This window comes from Primulina eburnea, chromosome 10 (genome assembly GCF_022965805.1).
Source record: "Primulina eburnea isolate SZY01 chromosome 10, ASM2296580v1, whole genome shotgun sequence".
In the NCBI taxonomy this organism is placed as follows: domain Eukaryota; kingdom Viridiplantae; phylum Streptophyta; class Magnoliopsida; order Lamiales; family Gesneriaceae; genus Primulina; species Primulina eburnea.
In genome coordinates, this window is record NC_133110.1 from 38564982 (window position 1) to 38583411 (window position 18430).

General features: G+C 38.7%; 2 protein-coding genes across 3 annotated transcripts; one reads left to right on the forward strand and one right to left on the reverse strand.

Moving 5' to 3' along the window:
• Positions 1–952: 952 nt before the first annotated feature.
• LOC140803522 (two-component response regulator ORR26-like) lies at positions 953–13240 on the forward strand. 2 transcript variants are annotated; one of them, XM_073159428.1, is made up of 6 exons: positions 953–1441; positions 1598–1747; positions 1834–2103; positions 2199–2275; positions 12558–12972; positions 13052–13240. In XM_073159428.1, the coding sequence occupies exons 1-5, from the start codon at positions 1309–1311 to the stop codon at positions 12960–12962; spliced, it is 1035 nt and encodes a 344-aa protein (XP_073015529.1). In that variant the 5' UTR covers positions 953–1308; the 3' UTR covers positions 12963–12972; positions 13052–13240. The 2 variants fall into 2 exon arrangements, with proteins under 2 accessions (XP_073015529.1, XP_073015528.1); XM_073159427.1 differs by having other exon boundaries at positions 12558–13240.
• Positions 13241–13474: 234 nt separating this feature from the next.
• On the reverse strand, positions 13475–17570 carry LOC140803521 (linoleate 13S-lipoxygenase 3-1, chloroplastic-like). The gene is made up of 8 exons (XM_073159426.1): positions 17155–17570; positions 16796–17076; positions 16094–16331; positions 15691–16017; positions 15291–15484; positions 14822–15123; positions 14454–14720; positions 13475–14305 (listed from the first exon to the last, which is right to left on the reverse strand). Exons 1-8 carry the CDS (start codon positions 17510–17512, stop codon positions 13549–13551), a joined length of 2724 nt encoding a protein of 907 aa, XP_073015527.1. The 5' UTR covers positions 17513–17570; the 3' UTR covers positions 13475–13548.
• Between the last annotated feature and the right edge of the window lie 860 nt (positions 17571–18430).

Consider the following 18430-nt stretch of genomic DNA (forward strand, 5'->3'; position numbering starts at 1 on the left):
CATACTAGTGTGTGAAGATAAAAATAAATAGCACACTTATTTAATTATCAGCTTACAAGAAGCATTTTGCCTAGAGGGAATACTCAGTCATATCAGCTTAGTTTAGAAGCATATTTCCCTCAGTGTGTGAGAACACTTTCGGGTAGTTTTCATATATCAGTTCACACACACACACACCACCACTCAAATACAGTCTTGCACAAAGACAATAAACTTGTGTATGTTGTCTTTGACACACAAGTGTTGACTGGAAGGTGTTGCCTTCAGTCTAGTCTAGGAGTTCAGTTAGACAGTGGGTAAGTCCTAAGTTGGGTGGGTTATTACACTAGCCGTAATTAATCAAAGTCTTCTAGTGAATGCTACCCGATGTGGTAGAATGGGTGACGTAGGAGCAGTTGAAGTCTCCGAACAATCCACAAATATATCTTGTATATTTGATTGTTTAACTATTGTTTTCAAACTGATTTAACTAGTATGAGCATCCGTCGGTTCAGTTCTTCACCATAACTGAACTGATATATGTCTCAACTGATTCAAGTTATTCAGTTACACAGGATATACAAAATATATCAGTGTTTCTTAACGAATGATTATTTCGAGTATTTTCCGCTTGGTTCTATACCAAACTCGATCTAATTCATCGATATATACATTCTTAGAACACGAGCTATTGCAGCTCTTTGAGAATATTTTGTTTGAAGCGTCTCAAGGTGCTTTGCAAACGATCATTCAGAGTCCTACTACGTACTGATGTGTAATTTCTACTCATTAAAATTTGTAATATGGTAAGAGATGAAAAAAATTAAAACGAGTTTGAATAAAATATACATCACAGGGAAAGTTTTAATATATATATATATATATATATATATATATATATATATATATATATATATATATATATATATATATATATATATATATATATATATATATAGTAGGCTAACTGGCATGTACGTGAGTTGAGATTTCACTGGCAAAACATAATAATTTTCATGAATATGGAATCCACTTAATAATAATATGAGATTTTAAATTAGCTTAATATTATTGTTTTGGTGCATCAAATAAAAGATTGTAACAAATACCTCATATAATCCAACAAGTATTTGACCAAAATAAGAAAATAATTTACATTCTTCCCATATATATATTTTAATTGAAAATATATAGTCAACAAAACAAGCAGAGACAATAATAAGAATTTAAAGTTATGTGTATATAAATGCACATGCATCTCTGATTAATTATAAATATATTTCTTGGTTCTTGTAATGATTATTTGTAACCAATAAAAAAGAAAGTGGAATGTGGGATTTAACTGGGATTGAAGGCAGCTGCGTTAACGTTGAAATGGATTCATGTGGAATTCATGTTTTGCTTGTGGATCACGATAGTCCGCATGACACATCCAATTTGCTACACCTCTGCCATTACAAAGGTACGTAGTCAACACACGTTTTGATTTCCATGGAAAAACAATTTTAGATCTACCAGTTGTCCCATCTTTTTTTTTTAATGATTGTTGTTATTATCATTAATATAATTTCATTTCTATAATAAATACAAGCTACGATGTATTTTATATATTTGTCAGTGACATTTATGGAACTTGCTTCCGCTGCTATATCAATTCTGTCGAGCGGAAAGGTGAAATTTGACGTTGTGATGGCCAATATCAATTCTCCTGATCTTTATGGATTCAAGCTTCTCCAACTTGCTGTCAACAAGGGTTTACCAATAATTGGTAACTATATGAACTAGTTCCATCTTCATAACTACTACTATGTATATATGCATCATCCCTCAATATGATTTGTTCCTTCTGTATAGCGATGTCGTATAATGATGATACATTGGTCGCGATGAGAGCTCTGGAAAGTGGGGCACTCCTTTTTATCAAGAAGCCCGCGACGATGGAGGTACTCAGGTCCCTATGGCAGCATGTTTTGAGGGAGAAAGCGTGTGTCATGAAACGACGCGAGAGACTTCAAGAAATAACCGAAACAGAGAAAAAATTCAAGGGACGAAGGGAGTGCACTGACTGGACCCCGGAACTTCATGCAAAGTTCATGAATGCTGTTCAACTACTTGGAGAAGGAAGTATATTTCAAATCTCATTCTTTTTTGCTTCTTTTCTGTTGTTTTTTTGAGATGGTCTCAATCATTTCTATATTATGTATATAATATACTCGAAGGGTGCTTCCCAAAAGAGATCCTAAACCTAATGAATGTGGACGGTCTCACAAGGTTGCAAGTAGCCAGCCATCTCCAAGTATGTCACATTTCCTAAATATGCTGATAACTTTATGTATGATTATATATAATTTCATCACGGGCCCTGCTCCTCCATCCAGGGGTGGAGCCAAGAATCTGGCGTTACCCGGGTTAGAATTTTAAACTCTAACATCTTTTAATATTTTAAATTGATTTACCCGGGCTAATATCAAATTTATTCAAAATTATACATATAAATTTTTGTAAAAAAATTTGGACCACCCGGGCTAAAGTCCGGGTACGCAAGCTGTACCTCCGCCCCTGCCTCCATCGTCTGGCTGGATTTTCTGTTAGAGTAGGTGCCCGGCAAGCCAACTTGTGGCTCGGACTTTATTGACTCTAATGTAAAACAATCTTTATTTTAATAATATTTTACGATTTTATTCGATTATGGCATTATACTTTATCTGTATACCCATGCAAGCTGCATAGATAAAGTCCTTGAATATACAATAGGTACCATGAGGTCTGCGATTCCACGTAAGATCATGAAACTCATTAGGAAGAGTACCGTATATTCTAAACAGGTTCCTAGTCGAATCAGCCGCCTAAAACAAGGATAAAGGTCGCTCGAGCTCGAGACTAGCATCTGTGGAGTAAACACTATGTTTCATTGGTAAGGGCATGGAGATGTCCATTCACACAGATGGGTGATCATATGATGATGCACTGAACAACCCTCCCTCGGACTGTCCAAGTGGTTCTCACTTATCGAGTGGAATAGTCCGAAGTTATGGTTGTACACCATTAGTCCTTTGACCCGGGATAATGTAGGGGCTATACGTACTAGCATGCACTTTGATCCGTTTACCGACTCCATTGAGGGTCATCAGGTGGCGAGGTTGGGTGTAGTTTCGAAATACGTAGGAGCAAATGCATTGTAGTCGGGGATTCACTGTTCGCCTACGGGGGAAGATATCCTATGTGATCTGATGAGTTAATAGTGCAAGGAGTCTCTGGCCAGAGCAAGAAATGTGCTTTAGGGAAAGGTGTTTTCCTAGTTGCACATACCATGCCACTATTAATACTCAAAGATAAATCGCATCGTTATCGAATTCATATGCAACTCTCGATGTACCAATGGTTGCAGATTCGATCGGGATATATGTGTTGAAGGGACCGTACTGTACGCTAACCATGACTAAAGGTTCTTGCAGGCACTATCAGTGATACCTAGGGGATCATGGGGCGATGCTACTAGACGCTCTTACCATGATCCGATGGGTGCAATCAGAAATGAGTTCTGACATTCTTGATCAAGGTGTTGATGAAAAGAATGGGGCTAACTAGGGTAAGCCCGAATAAGAATAAATGTTATTCTGAATCACATGGAGATGTGAACCCACGGCTAGCTGTATCCCTGAACCATTGAGGGTCACACAAGTATCGGATTCTGTGTTCCCGTTGAGATAGTCAAATTTCAAGGAGTTGGAATTTGACGACTAGAGTTTGATGGAGATCAAACAAGAAGCTTATAAAGGAGTTTATGAGCTGATTCCATAGGATGGAAGAAGTGGAAGTTAGCATGATTGCTAAATAAGGAATGAGAGTGGAACTGCCTATTTTGTGAAGGAGTTCACTAAAACTAGCAGCTGCCAAATATGGTAACTGCCATATATGGTAAGTTCTGAATTTGGTAAATGAAAATTTTGATCTTCGAAATTTTTAATTTTCATTATTATATGAACAAGATTTGTATCCTTGGTACATCGGCGCTCTCGGATCGTCGATCGGGGTTATAATGAGTTCGGAATCATTTTTTTTAGTGAATTTGGAATTTACTAATTAAATGATTGTGCTAGTAGTAGTGACTACTAACATGAATAAATTCTCATAAATATTCTAGAGGAGTCTAGAATTAAATTTACTAAGGAGTTAGTTTATAAATTAAATAATAGTTATTTAATTTAATATACATATACATGTATATATTTTATATGGTGATATAAAATATATGTATATGATATTATTATATGATGTATTATTAAAAGTTAATAAATACATTATATAATAATTATATGAGAGTTTTAATATAATGAAATTATAAGAGTCCTTGTGGGAGAGGGACTCCTAATTAGATTAGGAGTCTCACTCTATAAATACACCAATTAGGGCTCATAGTTGAGGGATGAATTTTGGCACACAAAACAAAAGGAAAATTCTCTCCAATCCCAAGCCAACTCTCGGCCAACAACTTGAAGATTTGAAGAAATTTTGCAACACAAAAAGCAAATTAGATTTGCTTAATTGTGGATTAAGAATATATAATATTTTCTTAATGATTGATTGTGAATCAATTAAGAAAAATTCATGCTTATGCTTCAAGGAACCCACGGCCACTTTGCAATTAATTTTGTTAAAGTTTTGGCTACTTTGTCCTTCCACCGCCGCGCCGTTTCATGTCCGGATTTTGGAAATTCGGAGCTGCAGTCTCAACGCACAAATCGTTTGTGATTTCTAGTGCAATCCAAGCGAGGAACAAAGTTTCTGATCGTGGACCTAATTAGGCGATAATATTTGAAGAGCCGTTCGTAGGGATTTACAAGAAGGGTTATCTCCGCTTGAACACCGGAATAGTTTGGAGTCCAAGCGTTAAGAACGCAAAGGTATAATTCTGAACGCCCTATGAAAGTTTTGAACACACGACGCCCAAGAACAAATTTTTTAAACTTCCGCTGCGTCTTGGGTGCGAGAATACGATGTCCCAACAATGGTATCAGAGCCAGGTTATTCTTAATCGTGTGTTTTAATTAAATTGAGTTGAGTTTATTATTTCTAACCGCGTAAGAATTTTTATGAAAAACGCCCCTAAAATTATTTTTGAAAAAAAATAAAAATAAAAAATACTGTTCACGGTGAACAGTACCCGCGGGCAGCGTGAACAGTGCCCGCGGGCAGCGTGAACAGTATCCGAAAATTACTGTTCACGGGCAGCGGTACTGTTCACGGGCAGCGTGAACAGTCCCAAGGGCAGCCCAGTTTCGGGTCCGGGGCGATTTTCTGATTTTTTAAATTTTGGGTTAAATTGATATTTTATGAAAATACGGACGATTTTACACATACAATAATTTTTATAAAATCGATTTCTTACGAAATAAATAATTGAAATATGATTTTAATTATTTATGGTAAAAAGTGTTTTACAAGAAATTTAATTATTTGAAATTAAATAAAAGTGTTTATTTAATTTGATAATTATGGCGGTTAGTGATAATTTACGAGATACACGATTTATTGATAATATGTGATATTATCGGATTTATATAATATATGATATTATATGTTAAAAGGATGATCGAGAGCCATGACCAATTTGCTAGGTGTATGTTAGGTTTTTACATGTTGTAATTTTTTAATTATTTGATAATTATAAAGTGAGCTTGGTTTATGGCCCGTTCCCACCCCTGAAATTTGTATCCCTATGTGCCATGGAAATTTAATGTAAATATTAGATTTAGTGGGAGATCAAGATTTGAAGACGGTGGGTCCGAGATCCTCTAAAAAGAGTTTTGAAGATCGAAGACATGTAAATTTTGGAAGCTTATGTAATAGTTGCATTTGCATCCCTGCATTTCCCGAGGCTATGGACATGGATCCGTATGTGGCTCGTACGGATTAATTAGCTCTCGGTTATCGATCATCCTTTATTATTATTTGTGATGTATGTGATATATTATAAATAATCAGTATGTGCGTTATTATTATTATAATGACAAGAGTTGCATGAATCCGGCAATCATACAAACAATCATGGCAGAGTTTTAAAATTAATGATGAGACAAATTTTTAAAATTAAAATCCCTCATTTTGGATGAGATCCAAAATTTAAATCAAGCCCATTAAAAGGATAATTAAAAGAAAGTTTAATAATTCCTTGCCTTCCATCAACGGTGGTTGCATGATGAACGCTACCCGCGGTCAGTGTCTGGCTCATATTATTGGGGAGGCCTGGACGCCGGAAAGCTGTGACTTCCACTGACATATTTGATGTGAACTACGTGGAACTCCCATGACTTCGGCTCATATTATTGGGGGATCTCATGGCGACCGTCCACTAAGGTTCAACATTGATGGGCCGGGCTCGACACGTGAAGAGAAAGGGGATCATATTATTGGACCCTCCTCAAACGTGAGGCAAAATTACGTAAGAGTTGCAAGGAGTTGCAATTGGGCTCTACCTTTTGGAAGTTATGATTGGCTGATATTATTCGGGATCATAATCTCGCAATTGGGCCTTGCGTACTCACTAAGGAAATTGGATTTCCCGTTTGTCATCAGAGGGTGGTGAAAATGTCAAAATAGTGGGAGGCGATTCGTAAAAACAAAAGTCCATATTTTACGTCTTACAAAATATTTTAAAATAGTCGGTAACGTTTATTCTGTTTCCATATCAGTATATTTACGATTTCGTCATGTAATCCATTTCTATCATTAAAACAAGCTAACCGAACACTAATTTTCAAGATTGGCTGAGAAAATTGTTCTAAATTCGGAGAGAATAGCATACACACTAATGTCATGCATTTTATGTTTTTCAAATGAAAAGACATGATCTTTAATTCATAGAGGGTGTCCCTTGGCCATTGTAACTGATCACATGCATCAAACAATGCCAAAGGAAGTGAAAAACCATCAGAAAATTCGAAAAAAGCCGAAGGGACGCGTCTGTGCGCGCAGGGGCGCACGCCCGCTCGCCCGCTGCTCGGCAGCGCTCGGCAGCTCCTGCCGAGAGCTCTCGGCAGCGCCTGCCGAGAGCTCTCGGCAGGCGCGCGCACCAGCGCGCAGAACTGCGCGCGGGTGCGCGCCTGCCACTGGCAGGTGCGCGCACCGGCGCGCAGATCCGTGCGCGGGTGCGCGGGAGCTACTGTTCATCGACCAATTCTTTTTTTTTTTTCCGATTTTCGTCCCTTATATTTCCGACTACTCGTTTTAAGTTCGTTCAACATTTGACGAACTTTTTCGAGGTTTATTCAGAACAATCGAACTTAATATTCGTTCATTAAGCTTCGTTTTTCTTTTCGAATTTTTCCAAATCAAACACATTGATTTACTTGCTTAATTTTCATTCATTAAGCATCAAAATTCCAACAATCCCCCACATGAATGAAATTAATGCATGAATGCTCGTGATGCATAAGAGAGAGTATATACGAAAAATTATCACATCAGGAGAGGTAGCTTTTGGCTTTGAACCTGCCCTAGTGGAATACAATCGGATTTACTAGGCCACGAAGTGAACGTGATGTCTTGAACTTCTTAGCGGTTCATGTAAACCCAGACAACTGTACCCACATGATAACCTTTTTTCCATTTCCATTTTGTGTTATCGGTTGTGTCCGTTTTGGCCATGGAACACATCTTGGCTTCATACGTGTTTCATCGAGGCGGCCCGTCCTCACACGTACATAGGTGATCTCCTTGTAAAAGGGTATCCTACTTACCCCGCTTTTGTAAGCTACGGAATCATTAAAAGTACAATACTTAACCTCACTACCTTTGTAGGCAACTTCACTCATCGTCTTAGGAATGAGGAGTGATTACACAAGTTCTCATAATTTAGTTGTCCCATTGAACCAAGATCTTGGGATCTCCAATCTACAAGGTTGGGTTGCCACTATGAAACTTTATTTGGTAGGTTTTAAACATATTCCTCTTGACAGACAATACATTTGATCTCTATTTAATGCTTTTGTAAGCGGATCCGCTAAGTTATCCTTTGATTTAATATAATCAACAGATATAACTCCATTAGAGATCAACTGTCGCACAGTATTGTGTCTTCGACGTATGTGTCGAGACTTGCCATTGTACATACTGTTTTGTGCCCTTGCAATTGCCGACTGACTGTCGCAATGTATCATGATTGCTGGCACTGGACTTGTCCAACATGGAATGTCCTCTAGAAAGTTGCGAAGCCACTTAGCTTCTTCTGCAGCTTTATCTAGCGCTATGAACTCCGATTCCATAGTAGACCTCGCAATGCAAGTTTGTTTCGATGACCTCCAAGAGACTGCTCCTCGACCAATGCTAAATACATAGCCACTAGTGGATTTGGAGTCATTGGTGTCAGAAATCCAATTTGCATCACAGTATCCTTCAAGTACTGCAGGATACCTTGTAAAATGTAGTCCATATTCTGAGGTGTGCTTTAAATATCTAAGCACCCTTGTCAACGCCTTCCAATGTGCATAACTAGGATTACTTGTAAACCGACTTAACTTGTTAACCGCACAAGCGATGTCAGGTCTAGTACAATTAGTGATGTACATAAGGCTTCCAATAACTTTGGAGTATTCCAGTTGGGAAACTGGTTCTCCACGATTCTTCGCCAAATGGACATTCACGTCTAAAGGCGTTTTTACTGGGGTAGAGTCATAAGCGTTAAACTTCTTTAACACTGTTTCTACATAATGAGATTGAGATAGGACTATTGCTTCTGGAGTTCTAAAGATTTTAATCCCTAGAATTACATCAGCAATACCCATATCTTTCATATCAAAATGTTTTGTCAACATATTCTTTGTACCCTTAATAAACTCTTGGTTATTCCCCATTATTAGCATGTCATCCACATATAGACATACCATCACATAAGATTCTCGAGTGCCTTTAATGTAAATACATTTGTCACACTCATTAATCTTAAATCCATTTGACAATACCACTTTGTCAAATTTTTCATGCCATTGCTTGGGCGCTTGTTTAAGTCCATATAGAGACTTAATTAAACGACAGACTTTTCTTTCTTGTCCTTTAACAACAAAGCCTTCAGGTTGATCCATGTATATTTCTTCTTCAAGTTCACCATTTAAGAATGCCGTTTTGACATCCATTTGATGTATCTCAAGGTTATGCAAAGCTGCAATAGCAATGAGTACACGAATGGATGTTATTCTTGAAACTGGTGAATACGTGTCGAAGAAATCATGACCTTTTCTTTGTCTATAGCCTTTGGCCACAAGCCTGGCTTTGTATTTTTCAATACTTCCATCAACTCTCATTTTCTTTTTCAATATCCATTTGCATCCCAATGGCTTGGTACCTGGTGGAAGATCCACTAGTTCCCAAGTATGGTTTTGCAAAATGGAATCCATTTCTGAGTTGATGGCTTCTTTCCAATAAGGAGCGTCGGGGCTAGCAAGAGCATCTTGTATGTTCTTTGGTTCATTCTCCAACATAAAAGTATGGAAGTCTGGACCAAAGGACTTTGAGATTCTAGCCCTTTTGCTTCTTCTTGGCTCTTGCTCTTTTGAAGAGTCTTCCAATGGTATAACATTTTCATTTAGAGTTGGATCACGTGTAGGTACTTGACCTTCATTCTCCGTCTCTAATTTTCGCTTGCTAGAACCATTTTCTTTCCTTTCTTTACAAGGAAATGTATTTTCAAAAAATACTGCATTTCTTGACTCAATTGTCATGCCCGTATTCATTTCTACATTTTCAGATTTGTGCACTATAAACCTATAGGCACTACTATTATGTGCATATCCGATGAATATGCAGTCGACCGTCTTTGGTCCAATTCGCTCTTGTTTAGGCTTGGGTATTTCTACCTTAGCTAGACACCCCCACACTTTGAGATACTTGTAGGAAGGTTTGTGACCTTTCCACAATTCATAAGGTGACTTGTCATTTTTCTTGTGGGGTATCTTGTTCAGGATGTAATTAGCCGATAGTATTGCTTCCCCCCACAAGTTTTGGGGTAATCCTGAACTTATTAACATAGCATTCATCATATCTTTTAGAGTTCGATTCTTTCTTTCGGCAATGCCATTCGATTGTGGTGAATAAGGAGCAGTCGTTTCATGAATTATACCCACAGATGTGCAGAATTCATCAAACGGTGCTCCGTATTCGCCCCCTCTATCGCTTCGAACCCTCTTTATTTGTTTGCCTAGTCGATTCTCAACTTCGGTCTTATAACATTTGAATGCTTCAAGAGCTTCATCTTTCGACCTCAAAAGGTATACGTAACAATACCTTGTATTATCATCAATGAATGTCACATAGTATCTTTTCCCTCCTCTAGTTTGAACAAACTTTAAATCACCAAGATCGGTGTGTATTAATTCTAGAGGAGTTGTACATCTTTCAATCGAGTGGTAGGGCGCTTTGGTCATTTTTGCTTCAACACATATCTCGCATTTGTGTGTTGGATCGACGTTGTGTTTATGCAATAATTCAAGTTTCATTAAACGTTGCAAGGTATTAAAATTTACGTGTCCTAAACGAACATGCCATAAATGAGAACACTCAAGCAAGTAAATAGAACTCTTGTCTTTATTACTTTCAACAACATTTTGGCGTATAGCCATTACATTCAACTTGAAAAGGTTCTCATCGAGATATTCTTTTCCAATAAAATGACCATTCTTAGTCAATACAACCTTGTTAGACTCAAATACTAGTCTAAACCCATGTTTGACCAACAAAGACCCCGACACGAGGTTCTTTCTTATGTCTGGTACATGAAGTACATCAACAAGGGTTACTTGCAAACCCGATGTCATCTTCAGTACGACATTTCCGGTGCCCACCACCTCAGATGTAGCGGAGTTCCCCATGTATAGTTTTCTCCCGGTCGATGGAGTGTATGTGGAGAACATCCCTTTGTCGGAGCATATGTGTCGAGTTGCTCCCGTATCAACCCACCACTCGTTGGGGTTTTCAACCAAGTTTGCTTCTAAAACAACTGCAGACAAGTCAAGTTGAGAAAAATCAAATGGTACCGACCTTTCTTGAACTACGTTGGCTTGAGGATTTCCCTTCTTTGGTTTCCTACAATCCTTAGCCATGTGATTTGGTTTTCCGCAGTTATAGCAAGTGCCTTTGAACTTCTTCTTGTTTGGTGGTTGTTGGCCTTGTTGTGGTTGCTTTTCAAACTTTCTCTTCTTCCCTTTGAAACTTGTTTCAACAAAATTCACCCTTGTTGCCATTCCACTTGCCTTGGCCTGGGTGCTCTTGTTGTCCTCTTCTATCCTCAATCTCACAATGAGATTCTCCAATCTCATATCCTTTCTTTTATGCTTCAAATAGTTCTTGAAATCCTTCCACAACGGAGGGAGTTTCTCGATCATAGCAGCAATTGGGAAAGATTCGCTTAAACTCATCCCTTCCGCATGAATCTCGTTTTTAGCTATGGTGGGAGGATCCTCCTTCAAGAACCTTGACAAACTCAAGGTTGTGAGATAGAAAAGAATATTTTGTTGCCATCTTTTGAAATCCGCACCAGAAAACTTCTCCGGTTTCTCTCCTTGTGCAATGGTTGCATGTGGTGTTGTAGACGATGATGCCATTGAAATTCTTCTTGCAAATGATCAAAAAACCGAAATTCTTCTTAAGATTGTTGTTTGGGTATTCAAATATGAGGGAGAAACAAGAAGAAATCAATGGAATAACTTTGTAGAGGCAAGTGTTGAACACTTTCTCCTTAAGAAGAATTTGCCCTCACAATGTGCTAGAGTTTTGTGGCAATCTTCTCCCAAGATACAACTACAACTCTTGAATAATGAACACTCAAATATTCAAGTTCTATCACAAAGAAATGAAGAAACTCTCTCTTGTAGAAGAAGGAAGAAGAAGAAGATGCAAAATGATGTTATGTTTGAATGTGTTTTTGATTTTCAAATAATCATGCATTTTATGTTTTTCAAATGAAAAGACATGATCTTTAATTCATAGAGGGTGTCCCTTGGCCATTGTAACTGATCACATGCATCAAACAATGCCAAAGGAAGTGAAAAACCATCAGAAAATTCGAAAAAAGCCGAAGGGACGCGTCTGTGCGCGCAGGGGCGCACACCCGCTCGCCCGCTGCCGAGCAGCGCTCGGCAGACGCGCGCACCAGCGCGCAGAACTGCACGCGGGTGCGCGCCTGCCACTGGCAGGTGCGCGCACCGGCGCACAGATCCGCGCGCGGGTGCGCGGGAGCTACTGTTCATGGACCAATTTTTTTTTTTTTTTTTTTTTTCCGATTTTCGTCCCTTACATGTTCCGACTACTCGTTTTAAGTTCGTTCAACATTTGACGAACTTTTTCGAGGTTTATTCAGAACAATCGAACTTAATATTAGTTCATTAAGCTTCGTTTTTCTTTTCGAATTTTTCCAAATCAAACACATTGATTTACTTGCTTAATTTTCATTCATTAAGCATCAAAATTCCAACAATAGCCACATGATCTATATCATACCTATATCTATATAGATATATAGACAGCGTTAAATTTTTTACTACAGAAATTTATATGTTTCTTTTTTGTCTTGATTATATTGTTTAAAGAAATGTCGTAACCTTAATTGGCGAGTTGAAGAGAAGAGACCTTACCGACTAAGTCAACATGAAGATGGGTCCCTAACCAATCCAAGAAAGTTTGGGGCAATGCCTCGACGGGGAAGGGACGACTATCATGTTGCAGTCCAAGAGACTCACGTAGATGGACAGAACGCCGGAACAGAAAATATAATCAGTAATACTTATAATGTCGTCCATGGAAACATGGAAATTGCACCAGCATCAAACGATAAACATCCGTATTATGTTGTCTCTCCCCATCATCAGCAACATGGAGCTTTGCTGCCTGACGCATCAGGCACCTCGAACCCATCTGAGGACTTGTATAATTTGCTTGTTATGAATGGATTCAACCAGAACTTTTTAGGCAGGAAGTCCAAGCTATCATATTGATCCTGACCAGGTATTGTACGTGAAAACTAGCATAACACCTCCATTCTTTTAAAACTAGGAGCAGTCGACTTTAATTTATTGTTTTGCAGAACTCCACAATGCCGAACAATTGGAGCTTGCAGTCATCAAAATTTGGCAAGGGATGATTGACCCATTATAACTTGTCTGGGAATGACCTTTTGTCCTTTTCCCCCATTTTTCTTGAATAATAACTAAATTTGTGCATGTTCACTGAACATTTCTACAATACTTCAGCTGAATATTGTTACTGCCTTTTATGTTTTCTATGTAACGTACATATAATTGGTTTTATTTTTTTTAGTTGGAGAGATCAATGTTGCAATTGAGTCGTGAACATGATACGTCATATTAAACATGAAATCTTGATATCAGATGAACTACAAGTCATCGTAGTATATTATTGGTTTCTGAACTATATGATAATGGGAGTTTTTAAGAGACCCGTCCGCGAGGTCTTAGCTAACAGGATTGCAGATCAAGAAGCATGCATATATACACTCTTAAAATTATATTAATATCATACTAAAAATGTACTTGATTATTACAAAGGCTTCCTAATTTTTAATTATATGGAAACACTGTTTGGTACGCCTCTGCATGTTACTCCTGCTCCCGAACTAGGCGCCAGAAGTTCATAAGGTAGCACCCCAGGACCACACCTATTCCGACATTGAGGATCAGCATTTCTTTTCTCAATCTCCTTCTCGATCCGCCTAATCTCACTGGAGAACTCGTAAAAGGCTTCAATAACCTTAGGATCACACGACCAAATTGATGGATGATTCCTTTCACCCAAATATTCCTCATCGGGTGAATGAGTTGATAACGTGTCCACCACGGCCATGAACTTTGTTGCTTGTAATAAACTTGGCAGGGCACAGAAAAAGTACTTTTGTGGGTCTGTAAGGAAGATCGAGTACTCCGGGTCATTCTCATCTGGAATCAGGCGGCGCATGAGCGGTGGGCGGTTTGGGATGTAGCCACCATAAGGGTACTGGCCAAAGTTCAATGCAGCATGTTGTGCAGATGCAAGCCATATTATGGTTGTGAGGATTGAAGCCAGGTCCTCTGGGGTGGCTAATGTGGGCCACCAATCCTCATGGCGGAGGTCCGCATGGCCTACGTTAATCGACTCGGCATACCAGGCCTGGAGCTCCTTGTCATTGCAGACTTGGTTGGCGTCTTGATAGTAATGGGCCACATACTTGTGGACCCATTTTTCGATAGCTTCCCATATCATCAGCCCATCTGTGGCATAAGGGTAGTCATTTATGATAAGTTTAAGCCCATGGGGCTGAGTCGGATCTCTTGCAGCCATGCCTCTGAAATGAAAAAGATGATATTATTCGGGTTATGTTGAATGCATGATTGCGAGAAAATTGACCGTGTACGCCAATTTATAATGGCATAGCTCATGACTATCAAACATTTCTCATGATTTTAATAAACAATATGCTTAAAATCAGGCACCTTCTAATGAGATCAGCAGGGAGGCTTTCCAAGTCAAACCGCCAAGAACTCTTGTATGCTGCTGCACTGATTTCCATACAATAACGGCCGGGAGTAAAGCAAGATTCAATCACACCATCTACACTAATTAAACTCTGTCTAGCCAATGCATTGATCTCCAATGTGTATCTCATGTGTGGATCCAAAAGCTTAAAAATGGGATGCATCGCACTCATTTGCCTATGTGCAGCCAATATGAATGGCTCCAATGCTGCATGCGTACGTAACCTAAAAAAGTAAAACAAATTGGTCGCTACATTTTCTTGAGTTGAATCTTGCTAAAACTATAGTTATTACAATCGAGTGTAATTTTTACTGTCAGTACGTACCAATGGTTAACAAGTTGGTGCACACCGGCATCATTGGAACAAACGTGAGCCTTAGCCAATTGCCACATCCAATAAGTAGCGGCATCCACCGGTGGTGTGACCACACGCTTTGGCCGAGAGCTTGAAGAGGTTGGTGGGAGGCTGAGCTCTATGGCTATGGGTTTGAGGGTGCCCAAATCAGTCAAGAAAAAGACTGTGCGTGTTGCATATGATTTCCGTCCATCGAGGGCATTCATTCCATTGAGGAATGGCAAGTATATGTCATGGTAATCGATGATATATAGCCTGTTAGAATTCAAAGCCTGACAAAGCACCAAACTAGCTATGTTAATTGAATGACAATCAAAATTCAGAAACAGAGGCGATTCAGTTTTTGCATTATTCCTAGACCATGAATCAGTTATATCACTATGAACCCATTGTAATATTTATATATATGCCATGCCAGAATTTTCAAACTATTGCATACCTCTTGTATGGTAATCCCATTAAGTTGACCAGAAATGTGTTCGTCTTTGAGAGCTGATTCTGGTGATCCGTAACTTTCAGGGTCAAGCTTACTCACTGGGGGAAAAGCCTGAAGCCTTTCTATATTGATAGGATTGACCCCTGCCAAAGCTTGACGCCCGAATTCATCGTCTCGCAACCATGCATATTTGTCCTCTGCGACAAACATTAAAATCTCCCGAGTTTAAAATATTTTATGATAAAAGTTCATAATTAGGTGTCGCATGAGCCATAAAGTAAAGTACAGAACAATTTGAAAGTGGTGTCCATGTTATAACGTATAATAAATAATATATATGTCGAATTTTCTCGGAAATATCGGGCAGCCAAAATTTTTCAAAGGGGAAGAGGAGAGCACTCACTTGAAACGATCTTTGGAAGGTCAAATTTGAGTAGACCACCTTTTTGAATCTTGTTCACAGCCTCAGGTATGGGCATCTTATTCAAGATCTCATCATGCAGGCCGAGTTTAAGGAGTAGGCCTTCACTATAAAGGCTGTCAATATCCGAGAACCCCTTGAAGTCCTTGTTGTTAGCAGAAATGCTGGCCATTAATTGTGGAATAAGATTGTGAAGCACAGCCTTGAGTCTCCCCGTGGAGAAGGTGGTCATTTTGGACTCCTCAAACTGTTCGTCCCTTGGCACGTACATGGGCAATGGCTTCTCTACTCGACTCTCGGCGTTCAAATCTGGCATGAAATATCAATGTTTAAAGCAAGGCATACATTCGTATGGCGATCAAGAGGGGGAAGTCAGTCGACTAACTGGTATAAGTAGCAGGGCGTCCTGTGCGGCAACGCCGTGGATAAGGTATTTGTTGACCTCCAAGAATCGGCCGAGCGAAATCAATGCCTTTATCAGGATTCCCAAGATCATTGTACACATCAAAATCATATATTCTATCAGACAATTTTCTTTCACCATTTCCATCGCCTCTCAGTTCTCTGAGCTCCCTTTCTCTAAGAGCTTGAAGCCCTGCTGGTGTTTCATGGGGCAAATACGGCTGCCAAATGTTGAAAATCGTCTCAATAAACCAATCGCTGTAGCTAATTTGGGACTTCCTATTTCAAACTTTGATTGATAAACGCTAAACAAAATAATTATTAAAACTATTTTACTATAAATAACATTTAATAATTTATAGAATGACAAATTAAAAAATGTAAGGTGGGTCCAGCTGAATTAGGTGTATTCATTAATAATATAACAGGATTGAGGCAATTTGTAACCGACGACATCGCTAAATGAAGCATATTTTACTTTATGTAGAAAAAGGTTATCTCCAGCTTTCCCTAGCGTTTTAAATATGAACTTTGATTAAAATGATGATCAAGTGCACTAGGAAACTTGTCAAATTAAAAGGTTGAATATTTATTTATTTTCTCAGACGGGGGGCGTCGAAATTGGTCAAAAAAGTCAGCAGGACTATCATTTCATCTTTAACCCAGTCAACGATCATCAGCCTACCTGATTAGAGAAGAAAATTCTTTTGCCGGGATGATGTTTGTTGGACTGAACCCAAGAATCGCAGGGAAAATGCAGGGGACCCCGGGGAAATCCTTCGACTGTTATACTCTCCAAGAAGAACTCTTGCTGATGCTTGTTGCTCACTAAAATTGCACCGGGAGTCCCAAAATTCGAATCCACCACGAATTCTGCTATGTAATTCACTCTCTCTGTTTTGAGGTTTGACTTCTTGGACCAGTCCTTGAGAGCAGCTCGATTGCTTTTCTTGGGTGCCTTGGTTTCTAAAATCAAAGTTTGAATGATCCATTAGCACTTAGCAGAGCGTGTGTGTAGATATAGATTTAATCAAGTCGACTTACTTGGATCAAAATCATTGCTCACGAGTTCCAAAACAACATTCCTTCCGATCTTATCAGCAAAGGCATCCAAATGTTTGACCAAAGTCTCCTTGAAATCCTCCTTGTTCTTGTTCCTTATAGTCAGCACCGCTCTGACCTTAAACTTGAGAGCTTTCTGAGGCACCGATTTCACCAACTCTAAATCTTCACTGATGGCCGCAAAAGGGATCGTACTGATCTTCACACCCATGGCTTTTTGTTGGAAGGGAAACAGAAACCGGCGACTCTGTCTCTGCTTCAAAACCAGCCTAGACGATGACGCGAGAAATGGAGTTTTCTCCAGTAAAGAGGAACCCATGATCTCTTTAACAAGTGCCATCGATTGCTCACGACACAGAAACAATTTGGCTAGTGGAATGGAATGTGATGGTGTTTGAGATGCATTTATTTATATTTATAGGAAATAATTAAATGGTTTTAATGTGTCACCGGCCACACGTTTTTATTTCTCTTCCTTTTCTTGTTTTTGTTATTTATCTTCTCATATAATAATATCACATGCAAAAAGTCAGCAAAGTTTTTTTGAGTTCTGTCCAGTTTTGAAAATTAAAATAATTTACTCTGGTTAGAAATATCAGGACGTGTGGAAAACGTAAAATAATGAGACTCCAGACTCAATAATTGAATTTAGGGTCTGTCCTACTTTTCAAATTAAAAGTTTTGACTAAGACCTGGCACATATGTTAGGGCTGGTCCGGGTCGCTACTGCGTGGCCCTATTTGTCTTTAGGCCTTGCCCGGCCCGGGTCGCTACTGTGTGGCCCTATTTGTCCTTTAGCCTTCAATTGAATCCTCAATTGATTTACAGTGTTGTATGTAAAAGCACATTCAACCCATTATCGTATATATCAATTTTTTTATTCTTCTTTTTTCAGCACATAGCTAAATAAAGACAGATTCTTTTTTTAACTGTGATGTTTATAACTCGTTAATATATGAATGAATGAATAGTTTATTAGGAGAATAGAGGAAGCCGGAAAAAGTAAAGGGCGGAAGAATGAAAACTAAAATCGGAATGTGTTTATATAAAATTAGGCAGCATCTTTGACCATTGGAGGCAGTTTCATGGTTGGCCAGGGTCGGTCTTAAATATAAACATTACGTACACAAAATACTTGAATTTAGTGTGCTCAACACCAAATATACATATACATTGACAAAAGCTTAATAAATAGCATCATCCATATGTGAACGTGTGTGTGAGAGATTATACACATTTATTAATCTCTCCTTATAGA